This window comes from Amblyomma mixtum, chromosome 2 (genome assembly GCF_055824585.1).
Source record: "Amblyomma mixtum isolate Tamu chromosome 2, ASM5582458v1, whole genome shotgun sequence".
Taxonomy (NCBI): Eukaryota; Metazoa; Arthropoda; class Arachnida; order Ixodida; family Ixodidae; genus Amblyomma; species Amblyomma mixtum.
This window is the reverse complement of record NC_143013.1, coordinates 116,218,549-116,232,423: the sequence shown is the minus strand read 5'-3', so window position 1 is coordinate 116,232,423 and position 13,875 is coordinate 116,218,549. Positions and strand designations below refer to the sequence as shown.

General features: G+C 49.8%; 1 protein-coding gene across 1 annotated transcript; it reads right to left on the bottom strand.

The window, feature by feature from the left end:
• Positions 1-4,716: 4,716 nt before the first annotated feature.
• LOC149360670 (uncharacterized) lies at positions 4,717-8,892 on the bottom strand. The gene is made up of 3 exons (XM_089569359.1): positions 8,594-8,892; positions 6,189-6,360; positions 4,717-5,047 (listed from the first exon to the last, which is right to left on the bottom strand). Exons 1-3 carry the CDS (start codon positions 8,653-8,655, stop codon positions 4,751-4,753), a joined length of 531 nt encoding a protein of 176 aa, XP_089425485.1. The 5' UTR covers positions 8,656-8,892; the 3' UTR covers positions 4,717-4,750.
• Between the last annotated feature and the right edge of the window lie 4,983 nt (positions 8,893-13,875).

Sequence of the window (13,875 nt, the reverse complement as noted above, 5' to 3'; positions counted from 1 at the left end):
ACTTCAATGCGACACGCTTTCAAAGCAGGGTGTCTTCAAAGTTTCCTGCTGCAGAAGGTGATCGCTTTTATTGCAATGTGCTGCGAACTTCAGACTACGCCCCATACGAACGGTTATTTTGAATTTAGAGCTTGTGATACCACTCCGTTTCTATGGTACGTTTCCGCGTCTAACTACTAGAACTGGTAGTACCCGCCGTTGTTTGACACGGTTCCTCCACAGTTGACAAAGTTCGCTCTAGAATGCTTTGCCACGCTCTCACTGCGTGTTTACGAATTTACAGCTTAAGTTTACGAAATGCGTGCGCCTGGGATCTATTTTATCGTAACACTGCTCCGGAACACTGTAGCCTGGAACTGATGCCTGCAGATAAAGCTCACACGTCCCCTCACACTTATTCAGGCATTTATCTTGTGCTACTGTACCGAAATAATATTGTAGTGAAAGCTACATTGGCCACGAACTTGCGATTTCGCTGTGGCGGTGCTCCGAGGAGTCACAGAGACCGACCTTGAGCCGTTGCCTAGCAACCTCCGTAGCTGGCGGACGCCGCGCGCTCGCCGCGCCATCTGGCATGACGTCACACCGCGCGCCTCGCCGCGGAGCTGCCGCCGCCAATTGGTGTGATGTCACACCGCTTGCCTCTCGTCGTTGCACTCGCCTCCGCTCGCTTCGCATGCCGAAATGTGACGTCACTACCACAAATCTCATAAGACGAAACTGTTTTCGCTAAGTATATCCTGGCCTAGCTCAGTCAAACCACAGCCATTTTTTTTTCGTTCCGAACATCTTGGTCTTGTAAATTCATGCAGCCGACTGTACAACGGAAATTTATATTCCAGATGGCTTCCCGTGGGCGCGGCGGCAACAGGGCCGTAGTGGCATATTGCTAATCCATGCTACCGCATGCTCTTGAGCGCCACCGCGGGTGATGTATCACACTAACAGTACTTTCTACAATCATTACTATAACGCCATACACTGGAAACAGAAATTCACCCGGATAGGCGTAAATGGCTCGTCGCCTAGAGCACTCCCGAAAGGGTGGTTCAGATACTCCTCAGAAAAGGAGTACCTGTCCTGCTCCTGTGTATGGATAAGTATTTAAGGAAGTCAGAAGGAGTAAAGTATTACAGTTCTCAAGACGAGAGTTTAGTATGAAGTAAATAATCCGCTCACGAAGGCGTTAGTATGGAAACTAATAGAAGTATTATATGCTCCTTTGAGTTGAGTTTATAGTAGTCGTCAGGAGAATGTGTTCCTTTAAAGTAGTTCCTGCGGGGAATTTGTGAAGCAATTTGTATTACTATAAGTTTCTATTTATGATGTCCAGAGGAGTAAATTTCACTTCGTGAGGGAGCTCATTTCAAAAACAGACTTTCATGCAGGCCTAATTTTAGAGGTTTGTGTTCCACAGTGAATGCAAACAGAATGGCAGTGACTGATTGAAAACAATATGCTTCAGGACTTCCACAGCTCTGCACTGCACTTCTGAAAACGAACCATGCAGCCTGAAGATCTGACCGAGGTTGCATGTATTTTGCTTAGCTTTATAATTATATAAGAGGATGCACCATGGAACGCGCTCGCCGGATCCGCGAACGGGCTCCTGAGGAACCTCGAACAGTTCGCCGAGGCCTTCGACTGCCCGCGAGGCCCGGACATGCGTCCCAACAGTTTCTGTACCGCCTAGTACTCCACAATCCTTCGCCCCTCACCCGTGCTGCCTAGAGACGCCGTCATTTCGTATAGCTTAGTTCGCGTTAGTATTTGGTTGGTTTATGGAGTTTAACGTCCCAAAGAGACTCAGGCTATAAGGGACGCCATAGTGAAGCACTCCGGAAATTTCGGCCACCTGGGGTTCTTTACCATGCACTGACATCGCACAGTACATAGGCCTCTAGAATTTCACCTTCATTGAAATTCGACCGCCACAGCAGAGATCGAACCCGCATCCTTCGGGTCAGCAGCCGAGCGCCATAACCACTGAGCCACTGTGGCGACTTAGGTTAGTATTTCCACATTTAAAAACGTTAGAAGGCAACAACTGGGCTATCTTCCCCAAAGTCTCATTCCTCGACCTTGAAACGGGTTTAGTGTGAATATGTAGAGCAGTTGTTTAACTTCGCAGAATTCGAGACGCTAATGTGAGCGGGACTTGAAGCAGGTGCACACCACTGGGTATTCCTTATAACCAAATTAGTTTTTTTTTACTTATAGAACGAGGCTTCCGTACCTTTTTAGAAGTTTTTCAGGTTTTTCGTTTTGTTTTTTACATCGGTGAACAGTGAGATGTTTGTCAGGCTTTTTACTATCCATTTTTTCACTGCTAAAACTCCTGGAATGTTAATTATGCATATTGATCAATGATGAAGTCGCCACGTCGGAAACTTTTTTTGCTTGTTAAGTTTTTCCCCGTCGCGGTGGCTCATTGGTTATGGCGCTCGGCTGCTGACCCGAAAGACGCCGGTTCGATCCCGGCAGCGGCGGTCGAATTTCTATGGAGGCGAAATTCTAGAGGCCCGTGTGCTGTGCGATGTTAGTGCACGTCAAAGAACCCCATGTGGCCGAAATTTCCGGAGCCGTTCACTACGGCGTCTCTCAAATAAAAATTTCACAAGGTTTATATGAGTATACGGGGTTTAACGTCTCAAAGCCTGAGTCGCTTTGAGACGTTAAACCCCATAACCCATATAAACCTTGTGAAATTTTTAGCTTGCGACTAATTAGTGGCCGAAGACCCACACTTCGTTCATTTCGCCGATCACTCCTGGCCCATCAAAGTTACAGTGACAGCAAAGAGCTGCAGCGATGTATACTACCACAGTGCCTACTCTGTAGAACGAGTTTGATGCAACCTTGAAAGTTGGGCTTGTTGGTTCATACTTCTGACCAGTAGAGCAACTTCCGACATATTTAAAGTTGTTTGAAGTTAGCGCTGTATGTGTCTACTCATTCACCGGTCCCTTGTTTTCTTGAGGTACTGCTCAGGAGTTTGATGTGAGCGGCGTACCATGAACCTCCAGAAGAAAAGTACGACTGCCAGCAGACAGACAGCAATCATCGTATTTGAAAGATGCTTATTCCGCAATATAACCATCGGCAACAGTCTGAAAAGGGTGCAGTCAACTTTGGCGAGGACACTTGAGCATGGAGGCTAAAAACAAACAACGGTTCAGTACCTCTGAAACACATGACTCTAACCTGTGCAGTATTCGGGTGCCACGGCGTCTGCCGTGAGCTAAGAAACTCTCCGGGTGCTTGACAATAAGGCTTGGAAGCACTCACTTACGCGCAGACGTGGCATGCATCTGGCATTAGGCAAAATAGGCTTAACGTTAGCATAGATATACGCGCAGTTGCAGAAGTTTCATAAATCGCCACTTGTACACGACTGTAAGCATGGCGTTTAAAACCCCAGAGTTGCGGCACAGTAGGCCGTTCAGCACAAATTCACATGCGCTCACATACGTCCACTCGCTTTACACTACAGCATTGCATTGAAGTCAATACATGGTTACAATCTCAAATTCAAGAGAATGGATCATCGAATGGCCATCTCCAGTTTCCTACAGGAGAATACAACGATGCGTTTTGTGTAGTGGGAAGTTCTCCAAGTATCGTTGGTGCAGCCTTTGTCAAAAGTTTTGAGCCCAGTGGGTTTGCTTCTGAAGCACACTGTTTGGTTCGTAATGCATCTCCCGCGCTCCAAATTTGCTGAAGGTAAGATGATTTCTGGTCCTGCCTCCAATGGGTAGGACTACAACGAATTACAGCAGTCCAACTGCGAGGCTTAGAAGCAAACCCCTTGGGCTCTAAACTTGTGACAAAGATTGTGCGTACAGCCTATAAGCAGTATTAGGACAAAGGATTTTTATCTTACATGACGGATCCCAGTAACTTATCAATTCACCAAACTGGGTGGACATAACGCAAGATCGAGAAATTATGGTCAGTTACGAAATACTGGGGAATACAGACAAAAGACAAAGCGGTAAATGCTACGAGAATTCATGGCATATGAGCCCTAAGAAATTAAGTTTCGTATTAGGATACACCTCCTTACTGAAAACTGCAGTTTGAGTATACTTCTGTTCGCAATGTAACTTCGCAAACAACGTTAGAGGTCGCTTGCTGCAGGTACTGTGTCATAGAGATTACCAGTAGTAGTTCATTGCAGTTTTTTTACTTGTAATTTCCTTTTTTCATGCTATATTTGCAAGAATTAAAGACCCTTGTGAGCGTGCAGTGAAACTGAGTGCTTGAACGGCGTGTACAAAACGTAGAGTCGGGACGCAAGAAGAGGACACAACAATCTGAAACGTCCTTTCGGAACAGCGTCAGCTACCCACACAGCTCTACCGTATAACAACAGCTCCCGCCTGCAGTCGCAGGGAGGCGATCGATACACCGTTGTATTTTTTTTTTGCTCTGGTCCCCATTTTTCTTTACGGTTTCGGGTAATACGAGTCAGAAGCGTAGACAGCTGTGATAGCTACTAAGATGCGGTCACATGGTTTCCAATCAACGAGGCCGAGGAAAATCGAAGCACGTCCTTGCATTTGCTGCTTCCGTCACGTGACCACTAGGGAACTACAGGACACATTAAAAAGTTCAATCGCCTCATCCGCGGAGAGCCGTGCTTACCGGCTTTCTTAGCTAGAGACCCAGAAAGGACAGACGCTCGCTTTGTTGCGACAATAAGACTTTGGCGAATTTCGCCCGTATCTCTGGACTCTTATTTTCTCGTTCATTGGAGGCGCCGCTGCGGCCTCCAGCGCCTCTGTGAGGCCCGGCGTTCCTGGCTCCTCCACGGGGCGCGAGTTCGAACCCCTCGGCTGCGGCGCCGGACGCAGCTGGCCCGGCACTGGCTGAGGCTGCGGTGTCGATTCGGCCCCACCAGGCAGCGCTTGGCGCGAAGCAGGCTCTCCTCCGAGGCCAACCGGCAGCGCACGCGACCCTTGCGAGACATCTCCGCAAAGTAGGGGAAGCGTAGCTGGCGCTCCCCGCAGGCGAGACTCGACGGCGGACGGCAGCGCTGCGAAGGCTGCGAACAAAGGAACAGAGACAGGAGTAGGACGTCTGCTGTTTTTATGCGAAGCATATTAACGTAGGTTTCGGGCCTTCGCGCGACGCCCGGCAGTGGCCACCATTGACCTTGAAGTGAGATCACATGATGTGACGTCACGTGATGACGTCACACAGGCTGCAGATGGGGCCTCATATCGCGCCGTCGGACGTCGCCCGGCGGAGGCCTCCACGCTTCGGTTCGCGCCGTCGCGCGCGACGCGGCGGCGGCGCCACCATCGCTGCATCACGTGATATGTGACGTCACGCCAGGGATGAGGCGGCGCGCGCCCGCCGTCGCGTCAGTCTCTGTGCCCGCAACCGCGCCAGCGTCTTTGCGCCGGGCGTGTATGCGGTCAAGATGCCTCCAAACGCTAAGGACGTTGATAATAAGAATGCAAAACGAAGGCTGCTTCGCATCAACTGGGCTTAACCTTGATAAGCCTCCAACTTTTTCTGAATATTTCTCTTTTTCAGTCCGTCTTACGCATTACCAGGAATTCGGGACAAGTGCTTCTAGTTCTCTTGTGTGCCACCACGTGTCGCATGGCTTTAAAATATAGTGCGTTGACACCACCTGCGGCGTTAAAAAGGCAGTCACAGAATGGCTGCACAACAGAAAGCGACTGGCCGCTATGCTTAGCACTACTGGTTGGGCGCTATCCAAAATTTCTGGTAATGATTCCTATCTATCACCTGTATTTCAACCTTCTGTGTTGTCCTGTCGTTCACTGTCCGGTGTGTTTCTTTCCTTGTGTTTTCGTCTCTTTGGCTGGTTTCATTCTTTGACTGCCATTATTCCCCGAGATTTCGTCATTCACATATTTTCTGGGCATATTGGACTCAGGACCTGACCAAAAGAGACCCTGCCTCGAGAGCTTTGTTTTAGCGTCCTAGCACTGAAACTCCTAATCTCCGATTTGGCTGATATGTCTGTCCGAGAACTCTGGCATGTGGAACACCGGCCTTGGTGGGCAGGTTCAATGTGGCAACCTGCCCACATTGTGGGTGACCTGCCAGCATGCTAATATGTCCGCTAAAGGTCAACATGTAACAAAATAATGTAACGAAAACAAAAACAACAGATAACGTTAGCAAACTCAAAAGAGGCCATGCGTTACCTCCCAGGTCGGAGACTCGGCGCCGTCGGGGGCGCGGCGAGCGCTGCACTGCCGGTTGCATTGGGCCCGGGTTCGGAACACGTGCCCCGGGTCGGGGCACTGGCCTCCCGGGAACTGCCACGGCAGGCAGCGTCGGCCGTCGAAGAACCACCAGGCCGAGCTGACCAGCTGCCTGCATGGCGAACCAAAGACGTAAACATCCTCCCGTTCATGCAACCTTATTTTAAAGAAGAGTTTTAATTTCTTCGCATCCATGGAGCATTGTTTGAAATACAATGACGCATTGAATAATTCTTACCCTTAGGAATCGGCTGCATAGCATATCCATTAATTCTAAACGCTGCGATCACAGCGACCCAGTAAATATAGGAATAAGTTCGGATTTTCTAACATTAACGAGCTTTTTTTTTTCAGTGCTAAGAAGGACACAGATCCAGATGACAGGACAGCGCTACCGGTCTTTGTCGTTCTGCAGCACTAAAAAAAACGAAAATATCTTTGACACCAGTATAAAGAAACGTGCAACAAAATATTCGGCAAGCTTTTAGCTGAAAACATGGCCTTAAATTTCACCTGCGGCTGTACTACCAGCAATGAATGAAACGCGAACAAGAAAACTGAGGAGAACCCGAACAGATTAGCACCTGTAGAGGAAGTTAATAAACACTTCTGAAGAATAGCCGGCGCGCTTGCGAAGTGAAATTACTCTACACTAGTATCGAGCTTACCCTCGCTAAGAGCTTCTTATTTTGCTGTTATGGTCCGCTCGTCTAGTTCACGTTTCATTTCTCGTTCATAGTACATTTAATGCAGATTCAGACAGATAATGCTGAAAAGCGACGTCCCCACGAAATGCCGAGAAATACTGCTAAGATATGCTCCGGTAGCGCCCTGCTTCTCTAAGTGATATTTAATAGGGGTGTGCGAATATTCGAAATTTTCGAATATAATTCGAATATTATATTTTTAGTATTCGGATTCGATTCGAAATACAGGTATTCGTGGTGTTTCGAATACTCGACACGACGCGAATATTCGTATCTAGCCGAATATTCTATTGCGAGCACCAGCGTTCATTTCGATCCGCAAGTCCTATCGACAGAGACATAACAACATGGCGGCGCCCAGAGCAATGCGTAACGTTGGGCCATGCAGTAGCTGACTGCGCTGGTGAACTTTGTGGCTATACCTGCGAAGCTGGTATAGTCAGAGCTGTGCACGGAATACCTCGCAATACGTGTCAGTTCAGTGCCAATTGAGAGGGCATTTTCTTTGGCTGGAGAAGTCGTTTCAGCTAGAAGGGAACTACTTCTGCCTGACCATGTGGAGCAGCCGGTTTTTCCTTCACGACAACCTTTTACGTTCATCCCAGCAACGCGCTTTTGTGCTTATGGGAAGCTAGCCTTGATCAATGCTGTGTACTAGCCATCTTCTCTGATATTTCCACTATTTCCACTCTTCTAAGAACAATGTTGGAGACTTTGATACTTTTTGTGCAGCCACACACACCTTTTGTGCTCATTTCATCACTGATAGTTGAACTGTGATGTTCTTGGGTGCTGAAATAAATGTTTTGTAGTGTTTAAATGCGTCTGTCCTTGATTATTTGATATTCGATTCGATATTTGGAACCAAGTATTCGTATTCGATTCGTATTCGAAAAAAATTGATATTCGCTCACCCCTAATATTTAACTTTCAAGCTGTCATCTTAACCGCTGCACCACTTTGCTAGGAGTGGTATGGGGACTCCCAGGGATCAATGAACGTAATGTCAGCAGTGACCAATTCCGCATATATCGACATTAATCATATAACGCCACCGCGTCATACCCTTAAGGCGGAGCTTGAGTGTCCGCTCAAAGTTTTAAAAGCCTTTAATGGCTCATGCTGTCGTCCGTTAACAAAGCGTGTCGCACGCGTTTAACTCTGGAACTAAGAAAGATAGAAGAAAACCATTGGTTTCTTCAGATATAGAAGGCAAAAATGAATCTCGAAGCCATGTTTGAGGACTATAGATTAACTAATTAAAGGCAGAAATGTCAAAATTGCGCCGAAATATCGCGGACGTCGATGTAGCCACAGGAACGGTGTGACGTCTCATCCACCGGAAGTCGTCACTGCATAGTGAATATTGTCACAGAACGGTCGGAAAAACGTCGGATTTGGGTCAAATTAGATGTAAAAATGTGTAATTAAGAATAATTAACACATAAGATCCCCGAAAAGATGTATCATTTGGGTATCGATATAGCAACGGGAACGGAACGCTGTGACGTCACATCCACCGGAAGTCGTCAGGGCATAGTGTCTTCGACTTTCGCCTCTGAACACTTTATTTGCCAAAGTGTCCTCGCAATTCCTTTTCCTGAAGTTAATATCGAGAAGCTGGTCGCATATGCTGACCTGGAGCATGCGGTGAAGAGCGGCTTGTCGAAACAGCGCTGCGCCGGCATGGTGGCGGCCATGCAGCTCCGGCGGCAGCTACCCAGGGAGCCGAACCGGTTGGGGCTGCGGTTGCACAGCGGAGGCGAAGGCTTGGGCTCCTGTACGGCCGATGAACCTGCGGCCGGGGTGCAGGCGTCCGCATCCGGCCGGTAGTAGAACTCGCGCCGGGGCTCCGAGCACAGCGTGAACAGAGGCGCGCCGCATTCGGGCCTCGACTGGGGCACAGAACAATGGAAGCACTCCGCATCTTAGCGTGTGTAGCGTTTCCTCGAAGAATTTTTCTTTCTTTTAAAGCGCAAATGCATGCCGAGATTTGGGCACCATATTTTTGCCCACTTTTGCGTGCGCACTGGAAGTCCTGACCATGGATAACAATCTGGCTTTATGCTCTCAATGACAACGATACCAGCCATGTTTTTTTGGAAATGTATACAGCCACATTCACGGGAGACGCAGGCTCAGAAAGAAATTTACTGCAGCGCTGCCTCACGACTTGGCACTAGAGACGTTAGATATTTCTAGCGTAGCGCGTACCGCTTCCGCGTACCGCTTCCGCGTACCGCACCCCGCCACTTTGAATGCGCACATCGCCTTGAGGGCTCCAGATTGGGCCACGTTCCCGTCAACAGCGCGCTCGTCTGCCGCGTAGAGACCAATCAGTGCGTGCGCAATGGCGGGGCATGGTACGCAGTAATCAGTAGCGTAAAGCGCTATACTAGACACCTTTAGCCTACCGTGTACCGTGTTAGCGTTACCGGTACCGAAGTACCGGGAGCCAATGCGCATGCGCAGATCGCCTTGACGGCGCTATATGGCGCCACATACCCGGCAGCTGTGCTCACGCCCGCAGCGTCGGAACCAACCAGCGCGTAATCACCGCCGATGGGCTTGTTCCCGGTACTCCGGTAACGGTAGCGGTAACACGGTACACGGTATGCTAAAGGTGTCTACTGTTACCGGAGTACCGGGAGCCCGCCTACCGCCTGTGAGCACGCGCTGATTGGTCCCGATGCTGCAGGCGCGCGCGTTGTTGCCGGGTGCGTGGCGCATTCTGGCGACGTCAAGGAGATTTGTGCATGTTCACTGACTGCGCGCGGGCTCCCGGTACTGCGGTGCCGGTAACGGGAACACGGTACACGGTATGCTAAAGATGTCTACTAAAACTACCTATTCAGCATAGGGCGTACCGCCAGCGCTCCCGCGTACCACGTGCTGCCACTGCGCGCACGCTAATTGGTCCCGACGCGGCAGGCGTGTGCGCAGCTGGCAGGCACCTGGCGCCATCTAGCGGCCTCAGGGCGATCTGCGCCTGCAAAGCGGCTTCGTGCGGTAGTGGTGGCGGTACGCTTTGCGCCAGTGGATGGAGCACGCACGTGTCCTCATACTTTGAGCCATTTCAGATGAATATAATGAAATACTGGAGCACTCTTTCCTGCGCATCCGCATCCCGTAAACATCTGCCGCCGACTGTACACTGTATACATGAGACATGCACTGCGTACACCACGGTGTATTTAGGAAGATATGATACCTACGTTATTGAAATGACCTTTAAGGAATAAAGATCACAGAGAGGAAGGCGTAGCTGGCGACTAAATATATATCCACGGTAGTATGGAGCGGATGCTATGGGAAATTAGTGGGAATTCAATTTTAAAGCAGTTACAACTGGCATTTCGCGGTTGTATGGATTTTTTTAACATTGCTAGAATCACTTTCCCAGCATACTGCGCTGATCACACGCGCCTGTATGCTGATGCGAGCCAGAATAGCTATGAACCGGCACGCCACATCTGAAAGCCACGCTGAATTTTCCAGATAAGCGTGTAAACGATCAGAACAAAGTTGACCTTTGGCTATAGTTGGTACAGTATTTTGAGTGAATGGCTTATTGCGGAAGCACAGGATAATAGGAGAGAGACGGAACGTCTTTCTTTGCGCCTTTCCAGACTCGTCCTGCGTTTGTTCCCTCGTCCTGTACTTCCGCCATTAGCCGCTGTTTAAAAAAAAAATATTACAATACCAAATTTATTAGCTTTTGCCAAGGTAGCAGAGTTGCAATGGTACAGAGGACACTCCTCATTGATAGTGCTCCTGACGGTGTGACTGGATAGCTCAACTATCTGGACATCTTTTCATTTACTGGTGCACAGAAATAAAAGCAAGTATCACGTGCAGCCAGTTCCTGTAACTTAGCATAGGAAAGAGCCGTCTGTGAGCTGGACTGCTAGTTACTGGTAGTGCCCTTTGAATTAGGTTCAGCACTACGCATAAATTAAATTGTAAATTGGTTTTTGAGGAAAGGAAATGACGCCTGAACCACTCAATGAATGCCAGCTAACCCCTTAGATTTGAGCCAATCGAAGTATTCGGTATTGAAACATTGGCAACTGGTATGGTCAAAATGCCGTGGGTTACGCCAACGCTTTCTTGATTTGAATGCTAGCCAATTGAGTCGGTTTCGAAATATCCAGCCTTTTCATGATAGGCTTGCTTGCACTACCCTATTCGCTAGCTATCGTACCTGTTGTGCATGTGCAGCGACCGGGGGAGTGTGTCCCATAACCAACGACATACCACGGTCAATAGGCGAGTCAGTGTTTCGTCACTTTTCCTCACCAGGCTGCGCGTTTGACAGAGCAGCATCCTAGTGTGCTTACATGGTAGCGTCCCTTTGTATTGGTATCGCGACATCCTAGAGCATTAAGCAGCTCGAGTTATGACGTAAACCGTGTGGCACATAAGTCACGTTGAATTTCGACGAGGTAATAACCAAGGCGTCTTAAGGGGCATCATTGCGATGGGAGCGATGTGGATGGCATTGAAAGAGAGGAAGAATTGTTAATGCTCACCGGCGGCCGATGCTGGTACGGCTGCCCTTTGCTTGCGGGGCCATGCGGCGCATGCGCTCTTCGGCCCTCCCTTGCCGTTTCCCGCCTGGCGACGCGGCGCCTGGTGGATATGTGGTGATTCTGCAAGAAAAGAATAGATAATGGCATAACGGGTAGTGTTGCTTCTGGACAGCTTTTGTGACACAAAGTGTCAGGATACCTTTATTCTCTTCCGGGAAGTATGGTTTACGGTGTATGGAGGTTTAATGTCCCGAAGCGACTCTGGCTATGAGGGGCGCCGTAGTGAAGGGCTCCGGAAATTTGTCGACCACTTGGGATTATTTAACATGCACTAACATCGGCCACCCCACGGAGCTCTACAATTTCGCCTCCATCGAAATTTGACCGCCGCGGCCGGGATCGAGCCCGCGTATTTCGGGTGAGCAGCCTATTTACAAGCTCTTGGTTCCTGTTCTGGTCCAAAGTGCAATGTTCTCAGGGCATTATGGCGCACACAGGACCCTCCAGGCTGTGATAGAAGGCATTGTCCGTCCGGCTCACCGGCTTCGTCCGGTAGTAGGCGGCATCCGAAGTGGCGTCGTCTTCGACGCCCGTCTCGGTGGTCAGGTCCACAGAGGTCGTGGTCCGCGCGTGGACCGCTGCGTGCCCCTTCCTCCTCTTCGATGGCGGAGAGGGAGCCACGGTCGCGGACACGACCCCCTTGGTGGTGGAACTGGGCCGAGCCTGGGAGGATGCGTTGTAGGATTGAATAAACGTAGCGGTTCCAGGAACTTTTAAGAACCGACTAAAGCTTACTAAACAGGCGTATTATAAAAGAAGAAATGTGGAAAGAGTGAACTTGTCTAGGAAACCATGTGTGAATAACTAGGAATTTTTATACGAAATTTGCTCAAAACAAAAGAACACAGTCGAGGAATGGCGTAGCAGCATTTCATTTGACGCAGTGCAAATAAACAAGGCAAGGAAAGCTTATCACCGCAGCGGTGACCAAGTGGTCTGAGCATCCGCCTCGCATGCGGGAGGTGCAGGGTTCGATTCCCAGTGTCGCCGGGTACCCACCGGTGATACAATGGGTACGAGCTTTCCCCTCCCTGGTGCTCGGATTTTTTAGGGTGAAATGCTTGGGAAATGTGTCTCTAACCGCACCTTGAGTAGAAGAAGAAACCTTGTGCCATTGGCACAAGGTTTCAGATGCCCTTGCGCATCTGTGGCCATCATCACAATCAAAGCTTATCACAGTTCATCACAAAGCTTATCGAATTGTTTGACGTCTTCCCTTCCAGTGGAGCAGTTTTCTTCGTACTGCATTCGGCATTCTTTCAAGGGACGCTTATGCGAGGACAGTGTTGCTGTTGAGGCCCTCCACAATCGCTGCTCGTCGGTACATACTATTCGAGAGCTCCACTTGCAGTGGCACACTGCGGAGATTCCGTTCATTCGAAGGCACAGCACCATAACTACCACTTGAAGAGCGCCACAAAACAGTTAAAAGAAGTAACCACACAACGGCCACTACTATCATTAGGTACGATCGCGGCCAAAAAATTACAGAGCACGCTTCGGCCTTTGAATCTGCCACGTGTTCCGCAGAGAAGATAGGATTGTCTTGGACTCCTAAGCGAGCGCACTAGTGGCATGTGCTGCTACTACTTTCTAATTATCGCTCCGTAAGGCGTGACGAGAGCTTGATCAGCGAAGCGTGCTCCGAAACAACATATCCTGGACTGTAAGTGGTACTGTAGTGTAGTTTCACATCACTTCATGGGCGCAGCACGGTGCAGTTCGAATCCCTAGCTGTAATTGGCTTCTTTGCTTCTGATGCTTTATTTATTCTGAGCATTCCTGCGCGGAAATTATTTAGAATCTCTAATCGTTGTGTTTTACATGTTATGTCTGTACTCAGCTGTCTCTGGCCAACTTCGCAGTTCACAAATCCATGAGGCATGACACGAATTTAGGGTGCTGTGCGTTTGAGAGGATGGATGTACGCGGAACACTCACCTCGGTGGTATTCCCAGCGATGGTCGAGGCTGCAGCGCGGAGTTTTGCCGAAGGAGGAGCCGCTGCAGCCGACGCGGCGATACTGTCTGCAGCGGCCGGCAGCGCCGCGTCCCCCGCGAAGAGGTTCCACCTGCGGTCCGCGAAGACCGCGGCCGCGCACGCCGCCAGGAAGAGGCCTAGGAAGCCGAGCAGCAGGGCGTTGACACGCCTCGCGCGCCTCTCCCTTTCCCCCGGGGCCGGCGAAGCAGTACCGCTGCGCTGGAGCAGAGACACCGAGGCGGCGGCCGTGCTGGAGGACCGCGACTGGTAGTCGGCGCCCCGCACATAGGCGGCGTTGCTGGACGCGCCGCTGGAAGTGGTCAGCGTCTCTTCTCCGCTGTACAGCTG